This window comes from Brachypodium distachyon, chromosome 3, assembly GCF_000005505.3.
Source record: "Brachypodium distachyon strain Bd21 chromosome 3, Brachypodium_distachyon_v3.0, whole genome shotgun sequence".
Classification (NCBI taxonomy): domain Eukaryota; kingdom Viridiplantae; phylum Streptophyta; class Magnoliopsida; order Poales; family Poaceae; genus Brachypodium; species Brachypodium distachyon.
Window position 1 is genome coordinate 22,192,391 of NC_016133.3, and position 23,558 is coordinate 22,215,948.

At 42.6% G+C, this 23,558-nt stretch overlaps 2 protein-coding genes across 3 annotated transcripts; one reads left to right on the plus strand and one right to left on the minus strand.

Moving 5' to 3' along the window:
- Nucleotides 1-1,181: 1,181 nt before the first annotated feature.
- Nucleotides 1,182-8,789, minus strand: LOC100846625 (transcription initiation factor IIF subunit alpha). Of its 2 annotated transcripts, none has more exons than XM_014901470.2 (9): nt 8,417-8,789; nt 7,020-7,178; nt 6,749-6,900; nt 5,930-6,297; nt 4,427-4,542; nt 2,872-2,994; nt 2,543-2,752; nt 2,234-2,428; nt 1,182-1,573 (listed from the first exon to the last, which is right to left on the minus strand). In XM_014901470.2, the coding sequence occupies exons 1-9, from the start codon at nt 8,588-8,590 to the stop codon at nt 1,478-1,480; spliced, it is 1,593 nt and encodes a 530-aa protein (XP_014756956.1). In that variant the 5' UTR covers nt 8,591-8,789; the 3' UTR covers nt 1,182-1,477. The 2 variants fall into 2 exon arrangements, with proteins under 2 accessions (XP_014756956.1, XP_010234660.1); XM_010236358.3 differs by having other exon boundaries at nt 2,543-2,755; nt 8,417-8,787.
- Nucleotides 8,790-11,974: 3,185 nt separating this feature from the next.
- On the plus strand, nt 11,975-20,191 carry LOC100846935 (UTP:RNA uridylyltransferase 1). Its single transcript, XM_003573789.4, has 6 exons — nt 11,975-13,362; nt 16,548-16,919; nt 17,922-18,145; nt 18,239-18,296; nt 19,158-19,354; nt 19,553-20,191. Exons 1-6 carry the CDS (start codon nt 12,034-12,036, stop codon nt 19,818-19,820), a joined length of 2,448 nt encoding a protein of 815 aa, XP_003573837.1. The 5' UTR covers nt 11,975-12,033; the 3' UTR covers nt 19,821-20,191.
- The last annotated feature ends 3,367 nt before the right edge of the window (nt 20,192-23,558 follow it).

A 23,558-nucleotide genomic window follows, 5' to 3' on the forward strand; every position in this document is an offset into this window, starting at 1 on the left:
GGAAATACAAACTAGTCCTAGTACAACAGGACCGTCTTATTGAATTGCAAGCGCTATACATCTGAACCAAAATCCCGAACTGATAGAAATTGGCTAGACAATTTATTTCAACACATCTGTCTAACAACGGTGGTCGGATTTGATGGGTTGTGGTTGGGGGCTTCGTGTGTGCGTAATAACCGGCCTCAATGTGATGACATTGTGTTCTTCAACTCCCGCTGCCGGCTCCATCTTCTATTTCTGGATCTATTTTTATCTAGTTCCATTCTCCTTGAATGACGAATTGCAGAAAAAATGCATTGTGATTTCTGGTTTACTAGTTTATTTGATTTAAATTATGTCTTCTATTTTGTTCCTCTACAAAAGTACAAATGATGCCGGCGCAAGATTTCTTAGGGATGTATTTTTGTTGTCAAAGGTCAGACAGATTGAAACCTAATATTTTGACAGTTCTATTTCTGTCGTGGTGTTAAAATCTGAGCAACATTATGGTGAATGCATAATTGCTGGAATTGATAAATTACATTCACGGGCAGTGCTTAATTCTACTTAGTTCATTGTTGTTTCTGTAATGCTTAAGACTAATATCCGAATTACCGTGGATCATCAATTATATCTTGATGATACCCTCTCTGTTTCAAAACATAACTCATATAGATTTGTGTACTTGAACCAAGGCAGCTCTCATTTCTAATGACTGACCACTTATATTGATTAATAGTAAATAGATGTGAGCAGTTATTGACCGGGTGCGGATTTCAAGAGAAAAATGAGATGAATTGTGAAAGAAATGAGAAAAATCTATATGAGTTGTGTTTTGGAATGAAGAGAGTAATGATTAATGAGTATTCACCTCTTGTTCGAGTCACGCGCTATGTATTACTCCCTCCGATCCTAAATTGTTGTCGAAATATTACATGTATTTAGACATTTTTTAAGAATAGATACATCCATATTTAGGTAAATTTAAATCTAAGAATTTAGAATCAGATGGAGTAGTAATTTTGAAATCGCGCTGATATACTACACTATGGCTGAATGACTTGTGTGCTTCAGCAGTAGACTATACCAAATAGTGTCACTACACGAAGAATACAACCCAGATTCTACAAAGCACCATGCACCTTGACTTACTTGCCTGGCTCCGACAAAGAGCGCACGCGCTCGGGCACTAAATCTGGTTCCCGGTAAAGAAGGCCATAATTTGATATCAAACCAACCATTTATGCTCGCCTTATCATTCACCATTAGGCACTACATGATTGCAGCCATGGACCAAACATACAAGAACTCTTCTAGAAAACCACATATACTAATATTATTAGATTTCTAGAAGAAAGCAGCTGTAACTGTAAGAAGATCCAGATAGCATCGTTAGAATAAAAAACTCTTCTAGTGATAATATATCACACGGATATTATCTCCAGAAAGACACAATCAGGTTCACACACAAGGAAAGCCACTTCGGTTGAGCTCTTCACTTCTTATCCTCTCTAAGGACGACATAGTTGTGACCATTAGTCTTCTGTATCTTCGAAATTTTCTTCAGAATTTCAGCAAAGGCGTTCTTGTCCTGCAATGCAAGAAAAACTGACGTCAAGACATCACCCAGCTGGCATATCACACAGCTGCTAGAAAGACCTCCATGTTCAAGAGTTTCGGAATATCATAGAAAAGGACTTGTAGTTGTTGAAGCACAAAAGCAACCCAACAGTGAGATTTAAATGATTTCTCCTATGAAATATGAAGCTTGGCATAGCAAATTAGAGCAAAGTAATGTGTTTGCTTTCCAAAGAAACGACCCCCCACTATCTTTTAATAATCAGTGCGAGCAAAATTAGAATACTGAGAGGTGGCTAGAAATAAGTGTAACAGGAAGGACAACTTTTCCTGTAAGGCATGAGGTTCAAGAAACTGGAGGTAGCTTCGTGCAAACGGTTAAATAAACCATGATTAAATCCTTCAACGAGCATAAGTTAATGATAAAACATGACTGGCTGAAATTCCTAACGTAAGTGGTTAGTACAGTGCTGCATTATTTGGTAATTACTACAGTGCTACGTTTGTCTTTCCTTCCCCTCTTCTCACTCTTTTTGTTTGAGGCTATAATCAACTTTATTCTTATCTATTGCAATACAAAGCTTTTGCGTTTTCTTGAAAGAAAAAATAGAATGTGATATCAGAGATGTCATGACTTTAAAAATTGAAATTCGACAAAGCTGAAGAAGCCTACCTCTGGACCTCGGAGTCTAGACTTAAATCTGGATACTAAATCTTGTGTAGTGACTGGAGCGACTGCAAGAAGAACAGTCCTAATTTCATCCTCTGTCACAGGAGATACGTTCGCATTTCTTGATGAAGCAGAGGCCTTTGATGTATGTTTTAAGGAAGATGGCGCCTCCTCTTTGATGGATGATGTTTTGGTATCCTATGCAATCAAGAAAATTCATCACTTCAATAATTATCAAAAGAAGAGCATACATGTCCATGCGAATTTGAAGGTTCACCTTTTTAAAATATAAAGTGAACGCAGTTGTCTTACCGGTTCCACCTTTGCTTTCTTTGAAGCTGCACTCCCAGATGTTTTCGCATCATCACCACCTGACTTCCTCTTTTGCTTGGATTTGGATGCAGGAGGTGTGCTGCGAGCATGTCCTGATGAAGGTGTTGGTTTAGCTGGGCTGTTATCAACAGGTTCATCTTTAGGTTGATCATTCTGCTTTGGAGCAAGCACTGGAGATGACTCATCATCCTGCTGAAAGAAGGAAAGAAGGAAATCTCCTATCACAAAAAGTAGCATGCTTTCCTTCGAACAATACCCTTCCAATACATTGTGAAAATAAATATTAAAGCTCCACGAGAATAAATTACATCATCATCTTCATCATCCTCGTCTGCATCTGACTCATTTTGTCCAGAAGCACGCCCAAGCAGCTTCTTTAATTCTTTTCCTGACTTGCTCAGACCACCTTCTTCTTCATTCTCTTCATCATCCTGGATGTATCATACTCGGAATATCAACAGTTTTCTCTTGAACAATGATAATTGCAAGAGTAAAATGCACCGTAGGTCCTACAACTATACGGGGTGTGTCAAGTGAGTCCTAATTCTATCAAAGTGCATATTTGGATCCTAATTCTTTGTAAATTGTTCACGCGTGGTCCTAATCGAGCCTGAGCCGCTGCTGACCGGCCAGGTGGCAAGTTGACTGCCACGCTGGCTAACCGTGTCGAGTTGCTGGAAAATGCAAATAGGCCCAACCTTTCCATTTTGCAATTTCAAACGGGGTGGGGAGAATCGGGGAAAGGACCTCGGGATGAGTAAAATTGAAAGATTGGGCCTATTTGCAATTTTCAGCGGCCCGGCAATTAGCCAGCGTGGAAGTCAACTTGCCACCTGGCCAGTCAGCAGTGGCTCGGGCTCGATTAGGACCACACGTGAACAACTTACAAAGAATTAGGGTCCAAATATGCACTTTGATAGAATTAGGACTCACTTGACACACCCCGAATAGTTTTAGGACCTACGGTGCATTTTACTCATAAAGCAAGTACCACATCATGACCTAACAGCAAGAGGGGAAAGGAACAGCATATTTGCTTCAAATAGCTTCAAAAACAGCATTCGTAGAAATGTAATTGCAGCTCCAGCGCATATTTGTTAGATATTGTTTCCCATAATTCGTGCTAGCATGCAATGGTCAGATTCTCTAATGAAGATTCACGAAAGATTGGCTATCCAATAGACTAATACTTACCTTAACATCGAACAAGAATCTTATCAAAAAGCAAAGAAGCTTACTATCACTTCCTACAACTTATGGCCACAGTGTTCTATTAAGTATTATTAACTCCAACACGAATCACATGTGAATTCCCATCACAGCACTAGCACCAGCAAAGCAATATCATGATGCATGCTAACAGGCAAAGACACCTAGGATAAATCAAGTCTCTGCAAATATCTTACATATAAAGAAATTTATTTACAAATGATAAGTAACTTCTTATAGATGTGTGCACAAAGAACATACGAGAAAACAAGACTGGGGATAACTAAACTAAACTACACTAAAAAAAACTCTTGACGCATTGCTTGATTGATATGGGATACACACTCAGAGGGGTAGATAACTTCTTCTAAGAAACTAATCCTATTTTCGTAACTTCCGAGATCTTATAACTTATTGGACATCTCTTATCCCCTAACTGGATAACTACGGCATATGACTAAGCATAGTAGGCCAGTTACCTGTTCGCCTCTTGTAAACATTCTGAGCGTTCCCAACTTAGACATTCATGTCATCAATTTTCAGATTTTAGTACTGACTGAAGGTGCTTTATAAGTGAGAAACAAAACATATTGCTAAGAGACACAACTATGAATTCATAAATATTTCCGTAATAGTGTACATATATGTAACAACCTGCTTAATTTCAGGTGGAGCAGGAATTTCAGGAGCTAAATCAGCCCGTTCCTCTGGGTCGATATCCACAGCCTCATCATCATCGGTGAATGTTTCTTCGTGCTCCCAGTCATCACCTGTAAAGGCAAATCCCCACAATAATGGCAATCTGAGGCTTAGAAAAATGCTCATGAAAAATGACAGTGTTGACATTTTCTTTTCAGTGCAACATTTGGGATAGCTATGCAACAGAGCAAACTCAATCTAGATGTGATGGTTTAATCATAGCAAACTCAATCAAGATGTGATGGTTTAATCATGTTAGGTATAGTTGCTAAGACTGTAGCTATACAAATATGAATAAAAGCAAACTGTGCAATTCTTATTCAAAGTCATCTAACCTGACAAAAATATGGTATGTATCATCTACGTTGCACCGATACGGAGACACAGATACGGGGACACGGCTACGGTGACACGGGATACAGCTTTTTCAAAAGACAGTCATACGGGGATATGGTGTCATCTATAATTCTAAGAATAGTTATTGACGTGATATACTTAAAATGAGATAAAAAGACATTAGCAGCAATAGACAACTAGCCTAAGTTCCTAATGGGTATAAAAAGGAAAAACTCATCACGACAGCCGACAACAGCAATAAAAACAGAGGTTGAGGGGATTCGGTGAGGGAGAAGAGAGAAGTAGCCAGAGGGGCTGCCTGCTGGAGGCCGGAGGCTGCAGGCTGGACGCCTGATGGCGGAGTTAACCGGCGGCACAGCATGGCTACAGAGGAGTCTAGCGGCATCGGGAGTCGAGTGGCTGCGGCCGGCGAGTCCAGCGGCGGCGTGGGCGCAGCGACTAGCGTTGCCCGCTGGTCGAGCCTCGAGCGATCCTCACTTTCCCGTATCACAAACGTGTCAGCCACGTATTCTGGCTGTGTCCCTCTTTTTTCCCTTTTTATTAATTCAAAAATCAGGCGATTCTCGGGGACACACGTATCCAGGCGTGTCCCCGTATCCCGGTGTGTCAGCACGGGGTTCTGGCCGTGTCCCTCTTTTTCCCTTTTTTTTAATTCAAAAATCAGGCGATACTCGGGGACACACGTAACCCGGCATGTCAGCACGGGGATACGGCAGGTCTGGTCGTATTGGTGCTCCAGAGTGTATCATATAAAGAAAATTAACAGACACAGGAACTGACGCAAGCATATGCTTCAAAGTATATAAAGGAACATTGTTGGGGAGGTTGTTACAAAAATTATACATGAGTCCTAAAATCTAATGCATAAGTGCTTTGCAAGTAGTCTTATTCACACTACCAATTGTAGTATGATGTGAGAATATTATATGCAATTAAAACAGAGACAACGTCATCTAATAAGCAGTAACAATTAAAGCTCAAAGAAAAGAATATCAACTAAAAGGTAACAAAACAAGAGTAAACTCCAAATTGTGCAGTGCTAGACAATGGATAAAGCTTGTAGGTTGAAATATAATAATATGATCAAAATAGAGGACAGACCTTTCTCAATTTCATCATCCAAATCAAAGTCCAGATCTTTTCCACCTTCCTCGTCATCATCCATGCCACGTTTAGAGAGCCCAAGCCTATCTTTTCGAGCTGCTTCATCTTCTTCATTTTCCTCACCTTTATCAGAATTATTACCCTCCTCATTATCTTTCCCCTTCTTAGGACGAGCACTTTCTTTTTCTCCATCATTTGTAGGTTCAAGTTTCTTTATATCTGAACCGAAGGCAGCTGGCCCATTTGTAGCTGCTTTCATCATCCAACGTTCATAACCAGTTGCACTAGTCTTTCTCTTATTCATCTTCTCTTCGGCCTCTTCCAGAGTCAGTTGTTTGTACTGTGCAACTTTACTGAAGTTATACCTGGTACAGCAAACACAAATAAATTCATGACGATACATTTCATCTAGCTTCAGCTCTTACACAAAAAGTAATTGTGATCGCAATCCGTAAAGCATTGCTAAAACAATTGAGGTTCTCATAATAAGGATTATCTTCACAAAACTTGTACACTGCTGCTACTTCCTAGTTCCTAGAATGCTTGCCATAAATATTTTTTGTTCTCTACCAATGATATCATGTCAAGACACATGACAATTTTGTAAATTTGTTGCAGAAATTACATTCATAGGCATTGATTCTTTGTTGATTTTGTTCAAGTATATGATAACAAAATCCACTGGTCTAAATTGCAACAAATAGACACTGAAAGTCAAGCTTGACACTCACTTTTTCCCCAAATCAAGAGGTGCTGGAATCCTGATTTGAGTTAACACAATGAAAAGCGTAGCAAAATGAGGAACAAGTTTATTACCAGGAACCAGCAGGAAATGCGTGAAATTCCTTGCCCTGCATCATTAACAAGTAGTATGTAGCTGTTGCTGACTGTGATCCCTCCATATGACCCTGAAACTGGTATTGACCAGTTTCATCTTCTAAAATCCATGGCTTCCGGTTGTATTTCTCCTGGGATTTTCAAAATGTAAATACAAAAAGTAGGGAATGGCCAGCTACACAAAATTTCCACAAATTTCAGGATTGCCATGCCTCAAAACAATTACGAATGATGATCCACAAATACATACCTGCATTTTGTCAGTAAGCTGCCGTCCTTGCAGGCCCTCCTTATGAAGAGACCATTTGTTCTCAGCATTCTTTTTCTTTGAGAAAGGAGGTAAACCAGTGACGAATCTTCCAATAGAGAATGCCTTATCCGTGCTAGCATTTGCCCGCACATTGTATTCCTGCATGAGAAAGATTCACCCAATTCACAAAACTGACAAACCGCATGAGTTGTGCTGTAGATGAAACATAATAATCTAAGTGATAATTTCCAGAGCAGTAACTGTATAGTAAACATGAAGAGCGTGCATCAAACTGTGAAACTAGAATGAGGTGTATTCTAGCTCGCAGCCACACCACGAACAGTGAACGATAATGGATGTTGACAGCTTGCTCCCAAAACTTTATGACACAAAACAAAATATGCAGTATCTTCAATTAGTGCGCAGCAGAGGTTATGTAGCATCGAAGGGATTTTTAACCAGAACAATACCTGTCAATTTGATAGATTTTGTTAACAAAACTTTTTAGCTCTCTCATATGTTTAATACCAAAGTCAGGTCAACTGCATTAATAGATGATACAATATTGTCTAAACGGTCGATATTCCAAAATTTATAAACTTCAACATCAGAGATATCAGTAACAACTTTGATAAAATTTGGAAACATGTATCGCTTCCTTGCAAGGTCATAACAAGGTTGCACAAACAGGTCAGTGAAAGCTAGAAAATTCTACCGTAGTCCAATTTACCTCCCAAACTTTGAAAGAAATAGATGAGTAATGTAACTTGTACAGTATTAGTAAAAGTTTAAGATCAGAATCGCTAAAGTCGATCAATTTATACCGGTCAAATCCCCAAACAATGTTATTGGTTTTCTCACACGTGCCTTGAGCAGCATCAACTAGTGAAAAGTGAAAACTAAAAACAACCATTTGCATACATCCTGGTTATTGCTTCTTGACCGCAAAGTCTAGGAAACATGAATAGCACCAAGATCCAGACAAAATTCTCTTTTTAATTCATGACAACTTCTTAGCACTTTTTTTTAACTGTGATGATCTTGTGACATGATGCAAGCCAAAAGGTAAATTCAATTGCCAAGCAAGTCAATTTAACAAACTTGTCATGGCCATTCCTTATTGCACAAAGGTTAAAGAAACAGCAGTCCCTTTCAGCTCATAGAATCGTAGTGGCAAACTAAATTTCAGTCTATCGACACAATTTAACTCATTCGAGCGTGGAGACCCTAAATTGCACAATCCAGCATCTCAATCGCCGAAATGACCAGGCTTTCGAACCACGAGGCACCGCGCCACATCCAGTTACCAGAGCAACCGAACGGCGAAACCCTAGATCAAGAGCGCACGCGGAACCCGCACCAACGGCGATTGCCCGCGGAAACGGCTGGATCCATACCCTGATGAGGTTGGTGATGGGGGCGGAGCAGACGAGGCATCGGGCGCGGGAGAGCGCCATCGACTTGCCGCAAGAGCTGCAGAGCGTGGTGTGCTTGCACCCGGTGCCGTAGAGGTCCGACGGGGAGCCGCAGCCCTCGCACGCCGGCTTCAGCACCAGGTCCACGCTCCCCATTGTGCCGGAGGGGTGAGCGGCGGGCAACGGGAAACAGAGGGCGGTTCAAGGTCCCGGCGACCTCGACGGAGGTTTGAGAATCAGGGATTCGGTCCAGGTCTCGTCGTGCGTGATTTGCAGGTCGAAATGGAGAGGGTTCCTTTTTATCGATTTTTTTTCATCCGAGAGAAGAGGGTTCTGCACGACTGCGGGATGGCACCGAACCCGGTCCGGCCGTCCGGTGGGCATGTACGCAAGAAGAGATCGAACATAATAGTCTTCTATTTAATATACTACTGGCTCAAATGACTTGTAACAGGAAAACAAAATAAAATGATAAACTTAAAGACATGCATCAAAATTTTCTGTTTGGTCTTCTTTGACGAGCACCAACCATCCTTCTAAAACAGGTTTTTTTAAAGATATTCTCACTATATTCTTCTCTCAGAAAATAACAATCAAAATTTATAATGAACAAACATCCGCTCCTTAGTCTTCCGGAGCAAACAAGAATTGGAATTAGCATATCATATTGTAAGTTTTTGTTCATATACTTCTCTACCCTTATTTTAGAAGTTCTTTTTACCCCCTTCCTTGACATAGAGAACAACATTGAAGATAATGCCACAAGGGGTATCCATGTGGATACGATGCCACATAAATAACATGCAAAACACTATATATGGTTCTTCTAGTTATAAGTATAAAAGAGAAGTTATGGGAACTCAGTTCAGATAATATATATGCTCTTCAGGATTCAAGAAAACAGGTTCTAAAGACATAAGACACATTTTCAGTGAATTATAGAAATAGGAAATTAACAGAGATTTGTAACTTATCATTCACACTAAAACATGAGTGCATTTTTGAATTTTTTGACAAGGTTTAATGTAGTGAACAGTAAAGACACAAGTGTCAAGTATGCTCACGTTCCAAATAAGTGTATGCAATATTAGTGGCAATATATGATCACGGTTTGCATAATAACAAGATCATGTCTATCACTTCTCAGTTTCCATACAGATAAATTTCAGAATAATTCAAGAAACTAACACCTGACTCACTTGCAACTACAATTAAATCCGTATACAATGCTGAATTGTATACAAAACTATATAGAAGAGATTCATATCAAGTGTAGCATCAATTGCTAGTATTAAAGATTCCAATCGATAACACCTTGACTTAAATCAACAAGCGGCATATCACTACAAAGTCACACGGAAGAAAACATAAATACAACTGCTTCACAGAGGTCCAGAGTTTGGGCAAACATCTGTTTAGAACGAACAGGAGTTCATAAGCAAATGCTGCGAAGCTTAACAAGAGCAGGAAATCGGAACCATGTGAAGGTAATCTGTTACCTCTAGCAGGACGATGACGAACTCCATGCCTTTGTTGCCGGGAGGTAGGTCTAGGACGACGGGGAGCAGCCGGATGCCAATCCGGCGACAGACAACGAAGTCGTTGCGCCGGTCTCCTCCTCTAGCTTGCAGCGCAGCGCTACGAGTCTCTGTCCATCGAATGTGAAGTCCTTCCACGTGCCCTCGTCGAAGCCGTCCACGCCGCCGTCGTCCCTGGCCGTGTTGTAGAAGATCTGCCACATGCCCGACGTGTGGGAGACGACGGAGGAGTATGGGAGGAAGGTGGCGAAGCTATGGGGGAGGCTGACGGTGGCGATGCCAATAGGGCTGGGGGTGGGGAAGGGAGGATGGAGGAGTTTGGAGGCGGGAGGATGCTGGGGCGTGCGTGCGGGGATGTGAGGGAGATGGAGTGGTAGACCGTCCGCCGTCCCTAGTCACCGCCGCGGCCGTCAATCAGGAGATGGAGTGGTAGACCGGGAGGCATCGGGGTGAGAGGGAGAGGTGAGAGGAGAGGTATCGAGTGTGAGGGGAACGAGATACAGACGAAGGGAGGGAGGCTTGCTGCGGCGGAGGAGGAAGGCGACCGGGCGGGGGTGAGGGGATATTTTGTTCATGAAGAGGTACGGGACGCGGGGGGACGAAGAGGTGTTTGACAGACGACGAAAACGGGTGGTGAAAGGAACGGTCCGTATTTTTTAGATAGGTATAGATTTTTTTTAAAACGATCTCCTTTTTTGTTGGTTCATAAAATATATATAGTTCGATACAATCAAAATGAAAACAAACAATGAAAATTCTCAATAAAACTGAATATTGTGGTCCTTTAAAGTCAACTTCCGTAAATTCATCATTCGTGTTTTGGTGTTTCTCCACGTATTTTGTGATAAACCATATTTTGCCAACATTTGGGAGTGTTAGTTTTATCACAAACGAAATGTACCTTCAATCTTCTTTTTGTTAGCTTCTCATGAATCATATTGAATCCATATATTCAAATTTCAATGGTACACGTTAGCACCTTTTTACGTATGTGATTTAATTTTCTAGCATTATCGATAATAATGTTGTGTTCCAGAGAACTCCGTCACCATCTAGCCGTTGTATGTTACTTCAGTAAAGTTGTAGAATCATACATAATTTGGACAGTAGATGTTACCAGCGACAGACATCTTTGTCACTCTTCATTATCCATACTATAATGTTATGTGATGCCATCTATCATTCATAGATGCATTAATTTGTGAAAAAGCTTGAGACAATGATAGAACATAATGAAGGGAACACCTTGGTTCCTCACCTGGTCACAATCACATGTAGTGACTTCAAATATGTCACCACATAAGATGCAGGTCCATAAGTAAAACATAGTAAAGAAGGCGTAAGCATGGTGAATGTTTCAACCAAATGCTAGATTGACCTCGTCAATTAGTCGGGTCAAGGTGTTGTTTGATGTGGAATAATAGGAGAAGCTAACTGGTCATGCTAGTTGCCTCGTCAACGACAATGTTTCATTGTGACATGTGTACTCCATTATCTATTAATGCCGAGGCACTTAAGATATCATAATCTTAAGTATAGGATCTTCATAATTTAGAATGGCCGAGTTGAAACACCTTGTCCATAAGCAGCATGTGGTAAAAACAAAATGACATGCAGCAAAACAGCGACAACGAAGCTAAACCTAAGAAGCGGGTAGAAGAGAGAAATAGAGGTGGAGAAGAGAACATGATTGTACAGTATGGTCTCGAAGAGAGAGAAAATAGAAGTATTAATTATGACGTGACAACAAATAACAGGCATTACCATGATTGATAAGCGCGGTGTTTATGTATCTTTGTTTTTATAGCCACCAATTTTTATGTACATAAAATGCACTCGTATTCATTTGACAATTTGTATTCTACAGTATTCGTTTACTTTCAGAATTGGAGTCTCTTCAGAATTCGAAATATCGCGCTCGGTAGAAAACCTGTGTTTTGTTTCGTTCAGGACTCGGTGTTGCAAGGGTAGAGCACAAAACGATGAGACGGATAAAAATCGCTCGAAAGCCAGGCAAGACATCGCGGCGCACCAACCACGGCCCCCTCCTCACCTCCCCAGATGGCCGACGCCTCTTCAGGCGGCGGCCGCGGCCGCGGCGCACCTCGTCCATCGACCGCCGCCAACCTTACGCCGTCGACGTCGGCTCCCTCGTCCCTCGACGGTGGCCTCCTCCTCCGTCTCCTCCAAAACCCTCCCCCGCGCCCGAACCAACAACAAACCCCCGTCCAGCCCCTCCCCGAGCAGCACAACTTCGTGGACCCCGCCGTCGCCGCCGTCGGGTCTCTGTTCCCATACCCGCCGCAGGTTCACGGCCGAGGCTTCGCGTGGCCCTCCTCCTCCGCCGCCACCCAACCGCAGCTCCGGTTCCCCGATCCCCGCTTCGCGCAGCCGTCGGATCCCTACGCCGAGCGTGGAGGCGCTGGCCTCGGATCCGTGGATGGGGTCGCGAGGAGCAGGGGGGAGAAGCCAAGGACCGGGGCGCCGCCACCTGGGTTCGGCAAGGCGTCACCTCCTGGGTTCGGCAACGCGTCGCATCCTCGTGAGGTGCAGGATGTGTTTGGTGGAATGCAACAGAACATGGAGCAGGGAAGGGAGTCGAACCATCAACATCCGAAGGGTTTCGGTAGAGCACAGAATAATGAACATCAGATGATGCCCCCTTTTGCAGGAGGCCAGGGCGTACTCGGCAGATTGCCCCACGGGGAGCACCATACACCTCCAATCACAGTTGGCCGTGGAACAGCTTCTGGAATGCTGTACATGGAGCAGCAGCAGGATCGCATATTGTCAAGGACGCCTCCTGATGCAAATGCCCATGGCATTGTTGGCAGGATGCCGCATGGAGAGCATCATATGCCTCAATTTGCTGGTGGCAGGTTGCTCCCTGGAGATCATCATAGCCATCCATCCACAGGTGGCAGGATACCGCACCAAGGTCAGCGGCAGCAACAGCCTGGCTTGGCAAACATGTCACAACATGAGCCGAGGTGGCAGGGTCATGGCTCACAGAAGCTGCCCAATGCGAATGTGTGTGAGATGAAAGTGAAAGAAAAACACCAGGTGATAGTACCTGCTAGCACTTCAGTTGGCGTAGATGTAAGGGAGGATAGAGGTAAGAAGATGCTGGCAGAAACAAATGGTTTGGAGGTTGATGGAGTCGGGGAAGTAGGTTATGAACATGGAATGCATGGACGGGTTGTAGTGGAGGGCAGCAATTTTGAAGTACCGTATCATAAGGGTGAGGTTAGATTTGCTGGGAAGACTGAACAAGACGATGAAAGCAAGGAGGAAGATGCTATAATTGAGCAGTTCATGGACACTGTGGTGATTGAGGGAAATGGTGAGGCCAATAACGTGGTGGTGCAAAGTAGTGGCTCAAGGAGTAAGGTAAACTGGAAATTTCTAGACAGCTTACTGTGAAGATTTAGGCTCAGTTTGGCATTGCTGAACTGTGCTGCGCTGAACTTATTTTATAATCTGCTGTGAAAAAATACACACAAAAGTAGAGAAAAGTTAGTTAGCCAAACACGAAAATAGTGAAAAGCGGGTGAAAAAACGGGATTATGGTAATCCACCGCAATGCCAAACGGAGCCTTAATTATGATCAAGTTCAACTACATGATTGTCTTGCATTTATTGCCTGATTCAGTTAATTTCTCATAGCCATCAAATGTACTAACTGTTAATTATAAGCCATCTGTTGCAAAATGGAAGGTGCCCACGCATCTGAAGATTTAAGTTTGACCAACAATTAGAGTAAGAAAATGTGGATTATTTGATGATAGATTTTTGTATCATGTTTTCCACCCTGCTCACTAGTCGCGGGAGCCATAAAATAGAGGCGATGGGGGTGGGATCTGCCATGTGAATCAAACGTGCCAACAATATTTACAAACAGGGCCAAACTATAGGAGCACCTGTCAGCAACCCCGGAGGTGTCTCCTCCACAATTGGGAACACTACCATGGTATTGTGGATGAATATTCATAGTTCTGTTGCAACTAAAATTGGAATTTAGCAATCCTAGTACACACGTTTTACACCTTCCTTTGATTGTTCTAGTATCTTGCTAGGTGCTGTAGGAATAGGGTGCAATTGGATGTTTAGGAGCTGTAAAGGTGAACCATGTAGTCGCAATTGCTCCCTCTGTCCCATATTAAGTGACTCAAATTTGCCCAAATATGGATGTATCTATACCTAAAAAGTGTCTAGATACATGTAATATTTCGGCACTTAATATGGGATGGAGGGAGTACAAGTTAATATTCACATTTTATTTGCGCTGGACTACTCGCCCAGTCGCCCACTGTCCAATTTCTTTTTTGGATTGAGATTTCATCCTTCAGCAGTAAATCATAAATTATGACGCAGTTGGAGTGTGGACTGACTGGGAATAGTGGATGGTGATTGGTGAATACTGTTAATATGTATAGAACTAGCTGACTGCGTTGTTAAATAAACAAAGGAATAACGTGTAGTGCAGAAGCTATACTGGAAGGTGGAAGCCTCTTGTAAACATGAAGTGTTCCGTTTCTTCCGCTATGTTTGTTCGCTTGCATTCTAAAACTGTTTCTCGATTACTGGACACCCAGATGAATAATGTAGGTCCTTATGTAGAAACACGCGTGGCCACCTGACACTTAGAATGGACACGGTTTTCTGCTTGCTTAAAGGGCCTAGCAGATGTATAGTTCCCTTTTGGTGTTGCTAGTTTAGTGTTTTCTCATTTTGTTTTCTGTGGTCGTGTGTGTCCTTGAGCTTTGATGCATTTGCCACTCTGGCTTTGTTCTTCTAATTCAAAGATCTGCAGTTCTCCTGGCTTTTGTGAAAATAGGTTCTTTAATGGACTGATAGTATCTATAATTAAGTTGAGCCAGGGTGGAGAATATGTTCCTTGGTGTAGGTCGCTGTACGATATGAGATCATGCTTGATAGGAGAATTATAATTGGGGTAGACAAACATTAGGGAATGAGCTGCAGGATGGGAGTGATGGAGGCGGGGCACGATGGAAGTACTGTAGCTTGTGTTTAATCTTTGCTTAAATCATTAATTGATATAAATGGATTTTGTCTCCCCTTTTATTGAGATAGGCCTGTTAACTGAACTGAAAGATACAATGTAATCTAGTCTTACTCGAATGAAATCTAACTTTATCTCAGCCGATTTTGTAAGGACCAAAAAATACATATAACATTCACTAGATGTTTTTTTAGCCCGCTTTCCTTGTATGCTGGTAATGGCCCATGGCCACTATACTTTCTTTACTCCTATAAAAGACTCAATTGGTGGCTGAGGTCCGTCATTTTCAGACCGCGTCACTTTTTTTCTTTTTGCATCACTTATTGATTTGGCAAAAATCATTGAGATGTGAACGAGATTATATGATCTAAGATAATAGAATAGTATACCATTCATTTTAAACATGTATTTCTTAAATCCGTAGCAACTCATGGGTATTGTCCTAGTGTATAAGAAAGCTTGTACGTTAGGAAACATAAATGGTATTCACTTAGATATTTAATTCTTGCTTCGATAAATTGACCTTCAGGTTGAAGGGAAACAAAGGAAGCTTTGATTGACAACATGTTTGTGCTCTAGGTCAAACACGGTCGAATGTATGAGTCCATTTGGGCTGAGCTAGATCCTATTCAAATTCATAGGCAGTGCGGCCGACCTGTTTCTAGAGCCTGGGCAAAGTCTAACAGCAACAACATAGACTGACTAGTAGCATTTGCCTATAAAAACTGCTGATTAACATGTGTGCTATAAATTTATAGAAGAGCTCTTGTGGAGCTCAGGCAGTCACTTGTGGTTGCTGGTTGGTGGTTCTGCCACTAATCATTGTTCAAGAAATCGGTAACTGCTTGGTCGGGTAGGGATTAGTGATATTTCGGACCGATTAATTGGTTTAATCGGTCGACCATTAATAGGTCCGAGAAGCGGGAAGCAGCAGCAGAGAAGGAGAGGACAATTAGAGGGAGAGGGTGGAAGACACACCTGTAGAAGAAGGTCTTAATCGGACGGGGAGAATTATTAAGGGGGAGAAATTTTTATGTATTTTGGGACAGAAATTTAATCAGCCCACCATGATTAATCGGGAATCGGCTGATTAATTCCTATGATTACCATTATTCTACACGGTGCTCGGCGATTAGTCGCTGAATCGGTCAATTTCTTGAACAATGCCACTAATCATAAGCCTAATTGAGTGCTCGTTAAGCCAACAATTCAGTCTATTTGAGCTTTTTGCAGAGTTGGGCACATTTAAACCCCTCAGGTAAAATCCATTTGTATCTATATGTTGGTAGAACAATGGACCAGCAATTGTCCTTCTGTCTTTTTTGCTTCATGTATAAGCCAAATTGGTTAATTTATAGCTGTTTGCCCAGTTGCATTCTCAAGAACTTGCCACTTGCAACTGATAATTCAGTAATTGATTTCACAACTTGGAGATTAACCTTAATTCTTCGAGCACACATAAAAATTTATTTGATTTTGCAGATAAACCCTTATGAGTTATGCTTATGTTAGATTTTGTCTTGTACCCTAGTCATGATCTATTATTTTGCAGGACTTCAGATCAGACTTCTCTAGAGGGCATCATGTGTCAAGCCAACGTGTAAGATTTCAGAGGAGAATCAGGGCATGTCGGTATGACATAGATCAATTTTCACCTAGTTTCTTGTCAATCTTTGAATCATTGGTGCCATCAGAAGAAGAAATTGCAAAGCAGAACCAGTTGCTGATAGCTCTGAGCAGACTAATAACCATGGAATGGCCGAATTCAAAACTTTACCTCTATGGATCGTGTGCTAATTCGTTCGGTTTCTCCAATAGTGATATTGATCTTTGTCTCTCTATTGATAACAATGAAATGAGCAAGGTTGATATTATACTGAAATTGGCAGATATCCTCCAAGCTGGTAATCTCCAGAATATCCAGGTGAGAAAAGTTTCTCCTTCCATCTCGTGTTATGATGGATCAGAGATCTTTTGAGTTGAATAGTTTTCCCTCCCGTTTCTTTTTACTTCTACATGCAGTCTTTTCAAGACTGCACCACTCATTCAATTTCTTCTAATTTCTTCTCCCCTCCCCTCATCCAATAGGATGGTTGCATTAAAATCGTTTGTCTAGGAAACAAAATGATTAATTGCGCTTTGGGAATCTAATGTACAAGTATTTTTAGAAAACTTTGCTAGCTACGTGTACAACTAAAATGAAATGGAGGGAGTATGATGAGATCTCCCGAAAATGTTCTGATACAACTTGTAGTATCTTTCTAAATCATATCGAGGGTTTGGCCCTTTATGAACTACTATGCACACAACAATCTCACAGAAGGTCTCTTTTTTTATAGAAACTGGAAGCTTTATTACCTCCGGCCTCTGCATCTAGGATGCATATAGCCTAAAGTCTTACATTATTCGTGACAACTTGAAACACATGACACCATCAAAAAGTGTGACAGGCCACAAATGGAATCGACCTACATACTAAGTAACCTAGAGCTAGCATGCCACCCAAACCGGGACATAAACTCTCTGGTGATCCACTCTAGTCGCTTGGCGCCAAATTCCATCGATTCCTTGTGTTGCACCTGCTGTAACAACGCCCACAATCGCAGCCAATCTGTACATAAGAGCATACAAGAATGCACCTTCTTTCTATCAAAAACAATGTCATTACGACATAACCAAATAGACCAAAAAACTGTTGCGGCCCCTACTAAAATGAGGGGACGCAAATTCTTGTCCACCCCCCTGCAATAAGATCACAGAAGGTCTCTATGTTAGCTATTTAGTAAATATTTCTGTATTTCATTTGGATGAACCATGAAATATAGCTTCAACGTCAAATCATTCTCATTTTGGGAACCACTCCAATATAAGTATGGAATTTGATCTTATTTCCTGAAGTTCTGACTCATATTAATGAAAATTACAGGCATTAACTCGAGCAAGGGTTCCAATAGTGAAGCTTATGGATCCGGATACAGGGCTTTCCTGTGATATATGTGTCAATAATCTTTTAGCAGTTGTTAACACAAAACTTCTAAGAGATTATGCGCAAATAGATCGAAGGTTACGGCAATTGGCTTTCATTGTGAAGCATTGGGCGAAATCTCGCCGTGTAAATGAAACATACCAAGGAACACTTTCTAGTTATGCGTAAGTTGCCCATTTCTAATGATTTATTTAAAAATTATTACCCTTGTCTTCACATGATCATGATCTGAATTTCTTTCTTTTCTTTACATTCAGCTATGTGATAATGTGCATCCACCTCTTACAGCTGCGAAGAATACTCCCATGCCTACAGGTATATGGAATGTAGTTCAACTGTTGTACACTCACATTCAGCTTCACACTAATATGTGTCTACCCCTTACATCTGTGGATAATACTTCGCCCTTCAAGCCCCCTATTGTGTCTATCATTGTTGGATAACTAAGAAGTACATATTGAGACTTCACAGTAGCCCAGACTGACTTTAGAGAAAACTAAGATATGATGCATTTTGGACCTAATATTAGCTGTGTAAAAATTTGATCTTATAAATATCTATACCGCCAGTTAAGTTAAAGAAAAGCATATGTTGGTCAATGATTATTTTTCCAGATTTTTGTCACTTGTGATGTTAATTAGGTGCGACCTAGACTTGCCGAGGCTCTCTTTACCATATTAATGCTTAATGAATAGGTCTTATGCACTGTCATTCCTTCCTGATGACATAACTCCTGAAGGCTGATAAATGATTTATCAAAAGCTAACTTTATTGGTTCGGAGTATTCTTTTGGATTATTTGTGTGCTGAAGGTTATATTTGTTTTGATATTTGGCCCTGTTGATATTTTTGATGTTTACCCAATTTAGAAAGGTGAACTAAGCCATAGTACTTTACAGGAATGCTATTATAGCAATATGGTTAGAGTCTAGAAATATAAACACGCTTAAGTTTTTTTAAGAAAACATCTTTTGATCATCGATAGCATAAGGGTGCTTGTCTGGCCATGTAGAAACTATGATAAGTACCTCGCAAAAAAGAAAAAAGAAACTATGATAAGTAGCAGCTTGGGTACTACAGAGTAGTAATTCTTTGCACTATGTTCTTGCATATTATTCCTCTTTTGTTCTACAATGGTGCCATTTTTTGGGCCAACTAAATGTGTTAGAACTGCCAGGAAATGGAGGCGACTTGTTATGTCACTGTGGATGATAATCATTGCGCTTACTTTGACCAAGTGGACAAGCTAAATAACTATGGCGCTCACAATAAGGAGACTATCTCAAGTCTGCTTTGGGCCTTTTTCCATTACTGGGCCTACCAGCATGATTACACAAAAGATGTCATATCAATTCGTACTGGAAGGATCATTAGGTATGCTTTTATTACCTCTTCAGAATCTTGTGATGCCCAATTTCGTGCAGCTGCATATATGTTGCAGTTACATTTGGCATGGTAGTTTCTGTCTCAAGCAACCGATCATGCAAGCAAAGTAGCTCACTTTCTTTATTCTGTAACGAACATGAAGCAGCATAGTAAAAAAATTCCCCATCCATTTTGCATTTCTTTCAGTAAGCACATGAAGGATTGGACAAGACGGGTTGGAAACGACAGGCATCTCATTTGCATTGAGGACCCATTTGAGACATCCCATGATCTTGGTCGTGTTGTGGACAAGTTCAGCATCAAGATTCTCCGAGAGGAATTCGAGCGAGCTGCCAATATATTGCAGTATGATCCGAATCCTAGTGTGACACTCTTTGAGCCATATGTGCCCCCTCCTCCGTCAACAAGCATGGAACGGGAGGGGACGGCAAGCACCGCAGGAGTTGTACTCTGATGATAACACATATCGTAGTTAGACGTGCTGTATCAAGGAGCCCTCTTGTTATACAGGATTTTCCAGTGGCTCGCCTCATATGTGCATATCTGTACAATAGGTGCATAGTTGTGAAATATCTAGATGCCGGCGGCAGTATGCAGCTGCTATGTAAGGGTATGCCAGGGAATTTATTTTTATCAAATCTAGAGTCCTGCAGAAGGCGATGTCAGGATCAGACTATACTGCCCATTCTTGATTGCAGTTCAGCTATGATTAGAGGCTTGCGCGAGATGGTAGAACATAATATTTATCGTTGTGTAGGACACCAAGGCATGAATACATCATCATCATTTTATTCGAGGGATAGTCCTGGCCTGACAATTTTGCTACCCTGCTTGTGCAAGCAGCTTCTTATTAACTGCTCTCTCCGTCCCCGTTATAACAGGCTTATTTCATTATCTTTGACTGAACCTTTGACCAATAATGACTTTGTTAATATATGATTTATCTGAACTAAATTTATATCATTGTACTCGCATACAAAAATACTTGTTTATGGTTATGATTTACATGTCAAAGGATTGGTCGAAGCAAATGAAACAAGCCTATAGCAGGACAGCAGGACAGAGGGAGTAGAACTATTACCTGGATATGGATGGATTGTTTTGATCCCACGACTTGACTAGCTAGATAAACACCAAAACTATTATTTCTCGGCTTCTCCTTCCTCCATGGTAGCACGCACGGTTCCCGACCGACTCCGCCCTTGGATCTCGTGCTTGGTGCAGCCCCTCTTGTCAGCCGCTGGCAGGTTGCTATGGCGGCTTTAGCCTCGCTCGGATCCTTATCGGTTGCTTACGGTGTGTTTGGTCGGTGAGTAGAGGAGAATGGATTGGTCCCAACCAGATTTTAAGGGCGGGGCAAACCAAAATTTGTGTTTGGTTAAGACGGAGTGGAGTCGATCAAATTTGATGTTTGGTTCGATGGGTCGTCGTCGAGCGCTGTCATCTCTTTCATCTCCGGCCACGTACGCCGTGTCAGACCTCGCCATCTCCCTCATCTCCGGCCCCGGGCGCCGCCGCAGACCTCGGCGCAGGCCCCGGGCGCCGCCGCAGACCAGGCCATCTCCCTCGTCGCCGGCCATGAGCGCCGACCTCGCCATCTCCCTCCTCGCCGGCTGCCGTCTTCACCATCTCCCACGTCGCCGGCCGCCGTCCTGGCCATCTCCCTCGTCGCCACCCGCAGACCTCGCCATCTCCCTCGTTGCTGTCCCCGACCTCGCCCTCTCTCTCGCCGGCTACAGCAGTAGTAGCTTCGCCGCCTCCAACCTTGCCGGACAGCTACGCCGCTGCCCTATCCGCCGCCTCTGACCTCGCCGGCCGCCTGTGCGCCTCGCCAGCCACCTGCCCCACCTCGCCGGCTGCCTCCGACCTCGCCCGCTGCCTGCCTTGCGCCCGCGAGAGGCCGCTCGCGTCCGTGAGCCACGTGAGTCGGCCGATTTGGCCGGTTCACGCGGAACGGCATAATCATGAAATATTCCCCTTTGGGCCAAACTGCTCACGAGCCAAACGCGAAGAAAAAGGCCTTTGGGCCGTGTGACACGGCGCGGGGCGGCTCGGACTCATAAACCAAACACATCCTTAGTGTATATGATTCCTTGCATATTTCTATTGATTTTCACATGTACACGTCATGTAATTTTCTTTTGCTTAGAACATTACAAGCATACAAAGTACATGGCCGTGGATATATGTAGATAATCAGTTCTTTTTTACGCTTTAAAACAGTTTTCTGTTTTATTGTTTTCTTCCAAAACCACTCGCTCCGTTTCATAAATGTAAGATGTTTAACTTTGTATTAAATCAAACTTCTTAAATTTTGATAAATTTTATAAAAAATCTAGTAGCATCTACTATGAAGTTGTTTTGTTAAATTCATCATGATATGTATTTTCATAGTATACTTATCTGATATTGTAGATGTCAACATATTTTTTTTAAGACTTGGTAGAATAAAGCTAAAACATATTATATTTAGGAACAAAGGTAAATGTTCAGTTTTTTTCATTAAATTTTACAAGCGTACAAAGTACATGACCCATATATATAAGTAAACCCAATGGATAGATGATGCAGCAGCACTTTTTGCTTGCAGCGAGCGCACGCACGTGCTAGCCGTGCGATCGCGCGTCCGCGGTCGAACCGCCCAGGCTGCAAACCGACCAGGTGTTTCTGTTCCCTCCCCTCCTAGGTGTGGGTCCCACCTCCAGACAACAGTTTGAATCTCGGGGGACGAGCCGTTTGGTTCTCTCCTCCTATTCTCTGCCGCCCCTCTATCCCCAACACCCCGAACCCAAATCTCGCTCTATCGTCGGCATTTTCGGGTCTAGCAACCACCGCGCGACCGAGGCAGAAGTGATGGAGAGGGAGAGGGTTCCGTGGCGGGCACTCCTCCATCCGTCGCCGGGGGTTCCACGGCGCGTCAGGGCCTGCGAGTTCGTGGGGAGGCGCCGGCGGATTCTAAACCTACCCGGCGACGAGCGCAACGCGGGGGACGGCGGCGCTTCAACAGCGACCCAACGAGCGAGGTGTGTTGCTCCCTCCTTCCCCTTCCGTCTATCGGCAGTGTTGGACCCCCCCAATGGCGACGGTTTGAAGGTGCCTAAGGTGTTGATACTCATTTCGGGGGTGCCGGATTTTGTGTGTTTAGGCCGGTGTACTTCTCCCCCATAGGTGTCCCCGTTCATCACCTCCCGCCCATCCCCTTGTTATCTCCTAGCCCCCGGGGGAACTGTGCTGTTGCAGGGGTTTGGGGGTTTCAATGCAACGGATTTTGTGCGGGATTTTGTCCGGTTTTTTGAGGGGGTTTGGGGGTTTGCATGCAGCGGCTTTGAATTGATTAGGGGGTGATTAGGTTGATGATTTTGCAGGTGATCGTTAGGTTGATTTTGTGCGCTGTTGCGGGGGCTTCGCCTTGTTATCCCCTAGCCTAGGGAGAACTGTGCTGATTTGTCCGGTTTTGTGCGGGATTTTTGCTCGGTTTTTGTTGCATGCAGCGGCTTCGAATTGATTTAGGTTGATTAGGTTGATTTTGTAGTTGCTTCGAATTGATTAGGTTGATTTTTGCGCGGGAGGGGGGGGTGTCATTAGGTTGATTTTTTGTGGTAGGGGGAGGGGGGTGATTAGGTTGATTTTTGTCCTTGAATATGTTGCTATATATGATTGATCAGATGGATCATAGGGGTTGCCTAGTTTTGTGGGTTAGTTGCAAAATAGTTCTATATGGGTTGCAAAATACCCAATCCTAAGATGCTATATATGGTTGCTCAGATGGAACATAGATGCCTAGTTTTGTGGGTTAGTTGCAAATAGTTCTGTATGGGTTGCAAAATAATCCTAAGATGCTATATACGGTTGATCAGATGGATCATAGGGGGTTGCCTAGTTTTGTGGGTTAGTTGCAAAACAGTTCTATATGAGTTGCAAGAATACCCAATTCTAAAATGATATATATGGTTGCTCAGATGGATCATAGGGTTGCCTAGTTTTGTGTGTTAGTTGCAAAACAGTTCTATATGGGTTGCAAAATGTAGAGTTGCTATATGGTTGCTCAGATGGACTATAGAGTTGCCTAGTTTTGTGGGGGTAGTTGCAAAATAGTTCTGCATGGGTTGCAAAACAGTCCTAAGATGCTATATATGGTTGCTCAGATGGAACATAGAGTTGCCTAGTTTTTTGGGTTGGTTGCAAATAGTTT

Coding starts and splice junctions, on each gene's coding strand:
- LOC100846625 (XM_010236358.3), bottom strand. CDS start 8,590: ATGGGGAGCGTGGACCTGGTGCTGAAGCCGGCGTGCGAGGGCTGCGGC. Junction 4,543..5,929: donor GGATGATGAAATTGAGAAAG/GTCTGTCCTCTA, acceptor TTGCCTTTACAG/GTGATGACTGGGAGCACGAA. Junction 1,574..2,233: donor CTAGACTCCGAGGTCCAGAG/GTAGGCTTCTTC, acceptor CTTGCATTGCAG/GACAAGAACGCCTTTGCTGA.
- LOC100846935 (XM_003573789.4), top strand. CDS start 12,034: ATGGCCGACGCCTCTTCAGGCGGCGGCCGCGGCCGCGGCGCACCTCGT. Junction 18,146..18,238: donor GGAACACTTTCTAGTTATGC/GTAAGTTGCCCA, acceptor CTTTACATTCAG/CTATGTGATAATGTGCATCC. Junction 18,297..19,157: donor GAATACTCCCATGCCTACAG/GTATATGGAATG, acceptor TAGAACTGCCAG/GAAATGGAGGCGACTTGTTA.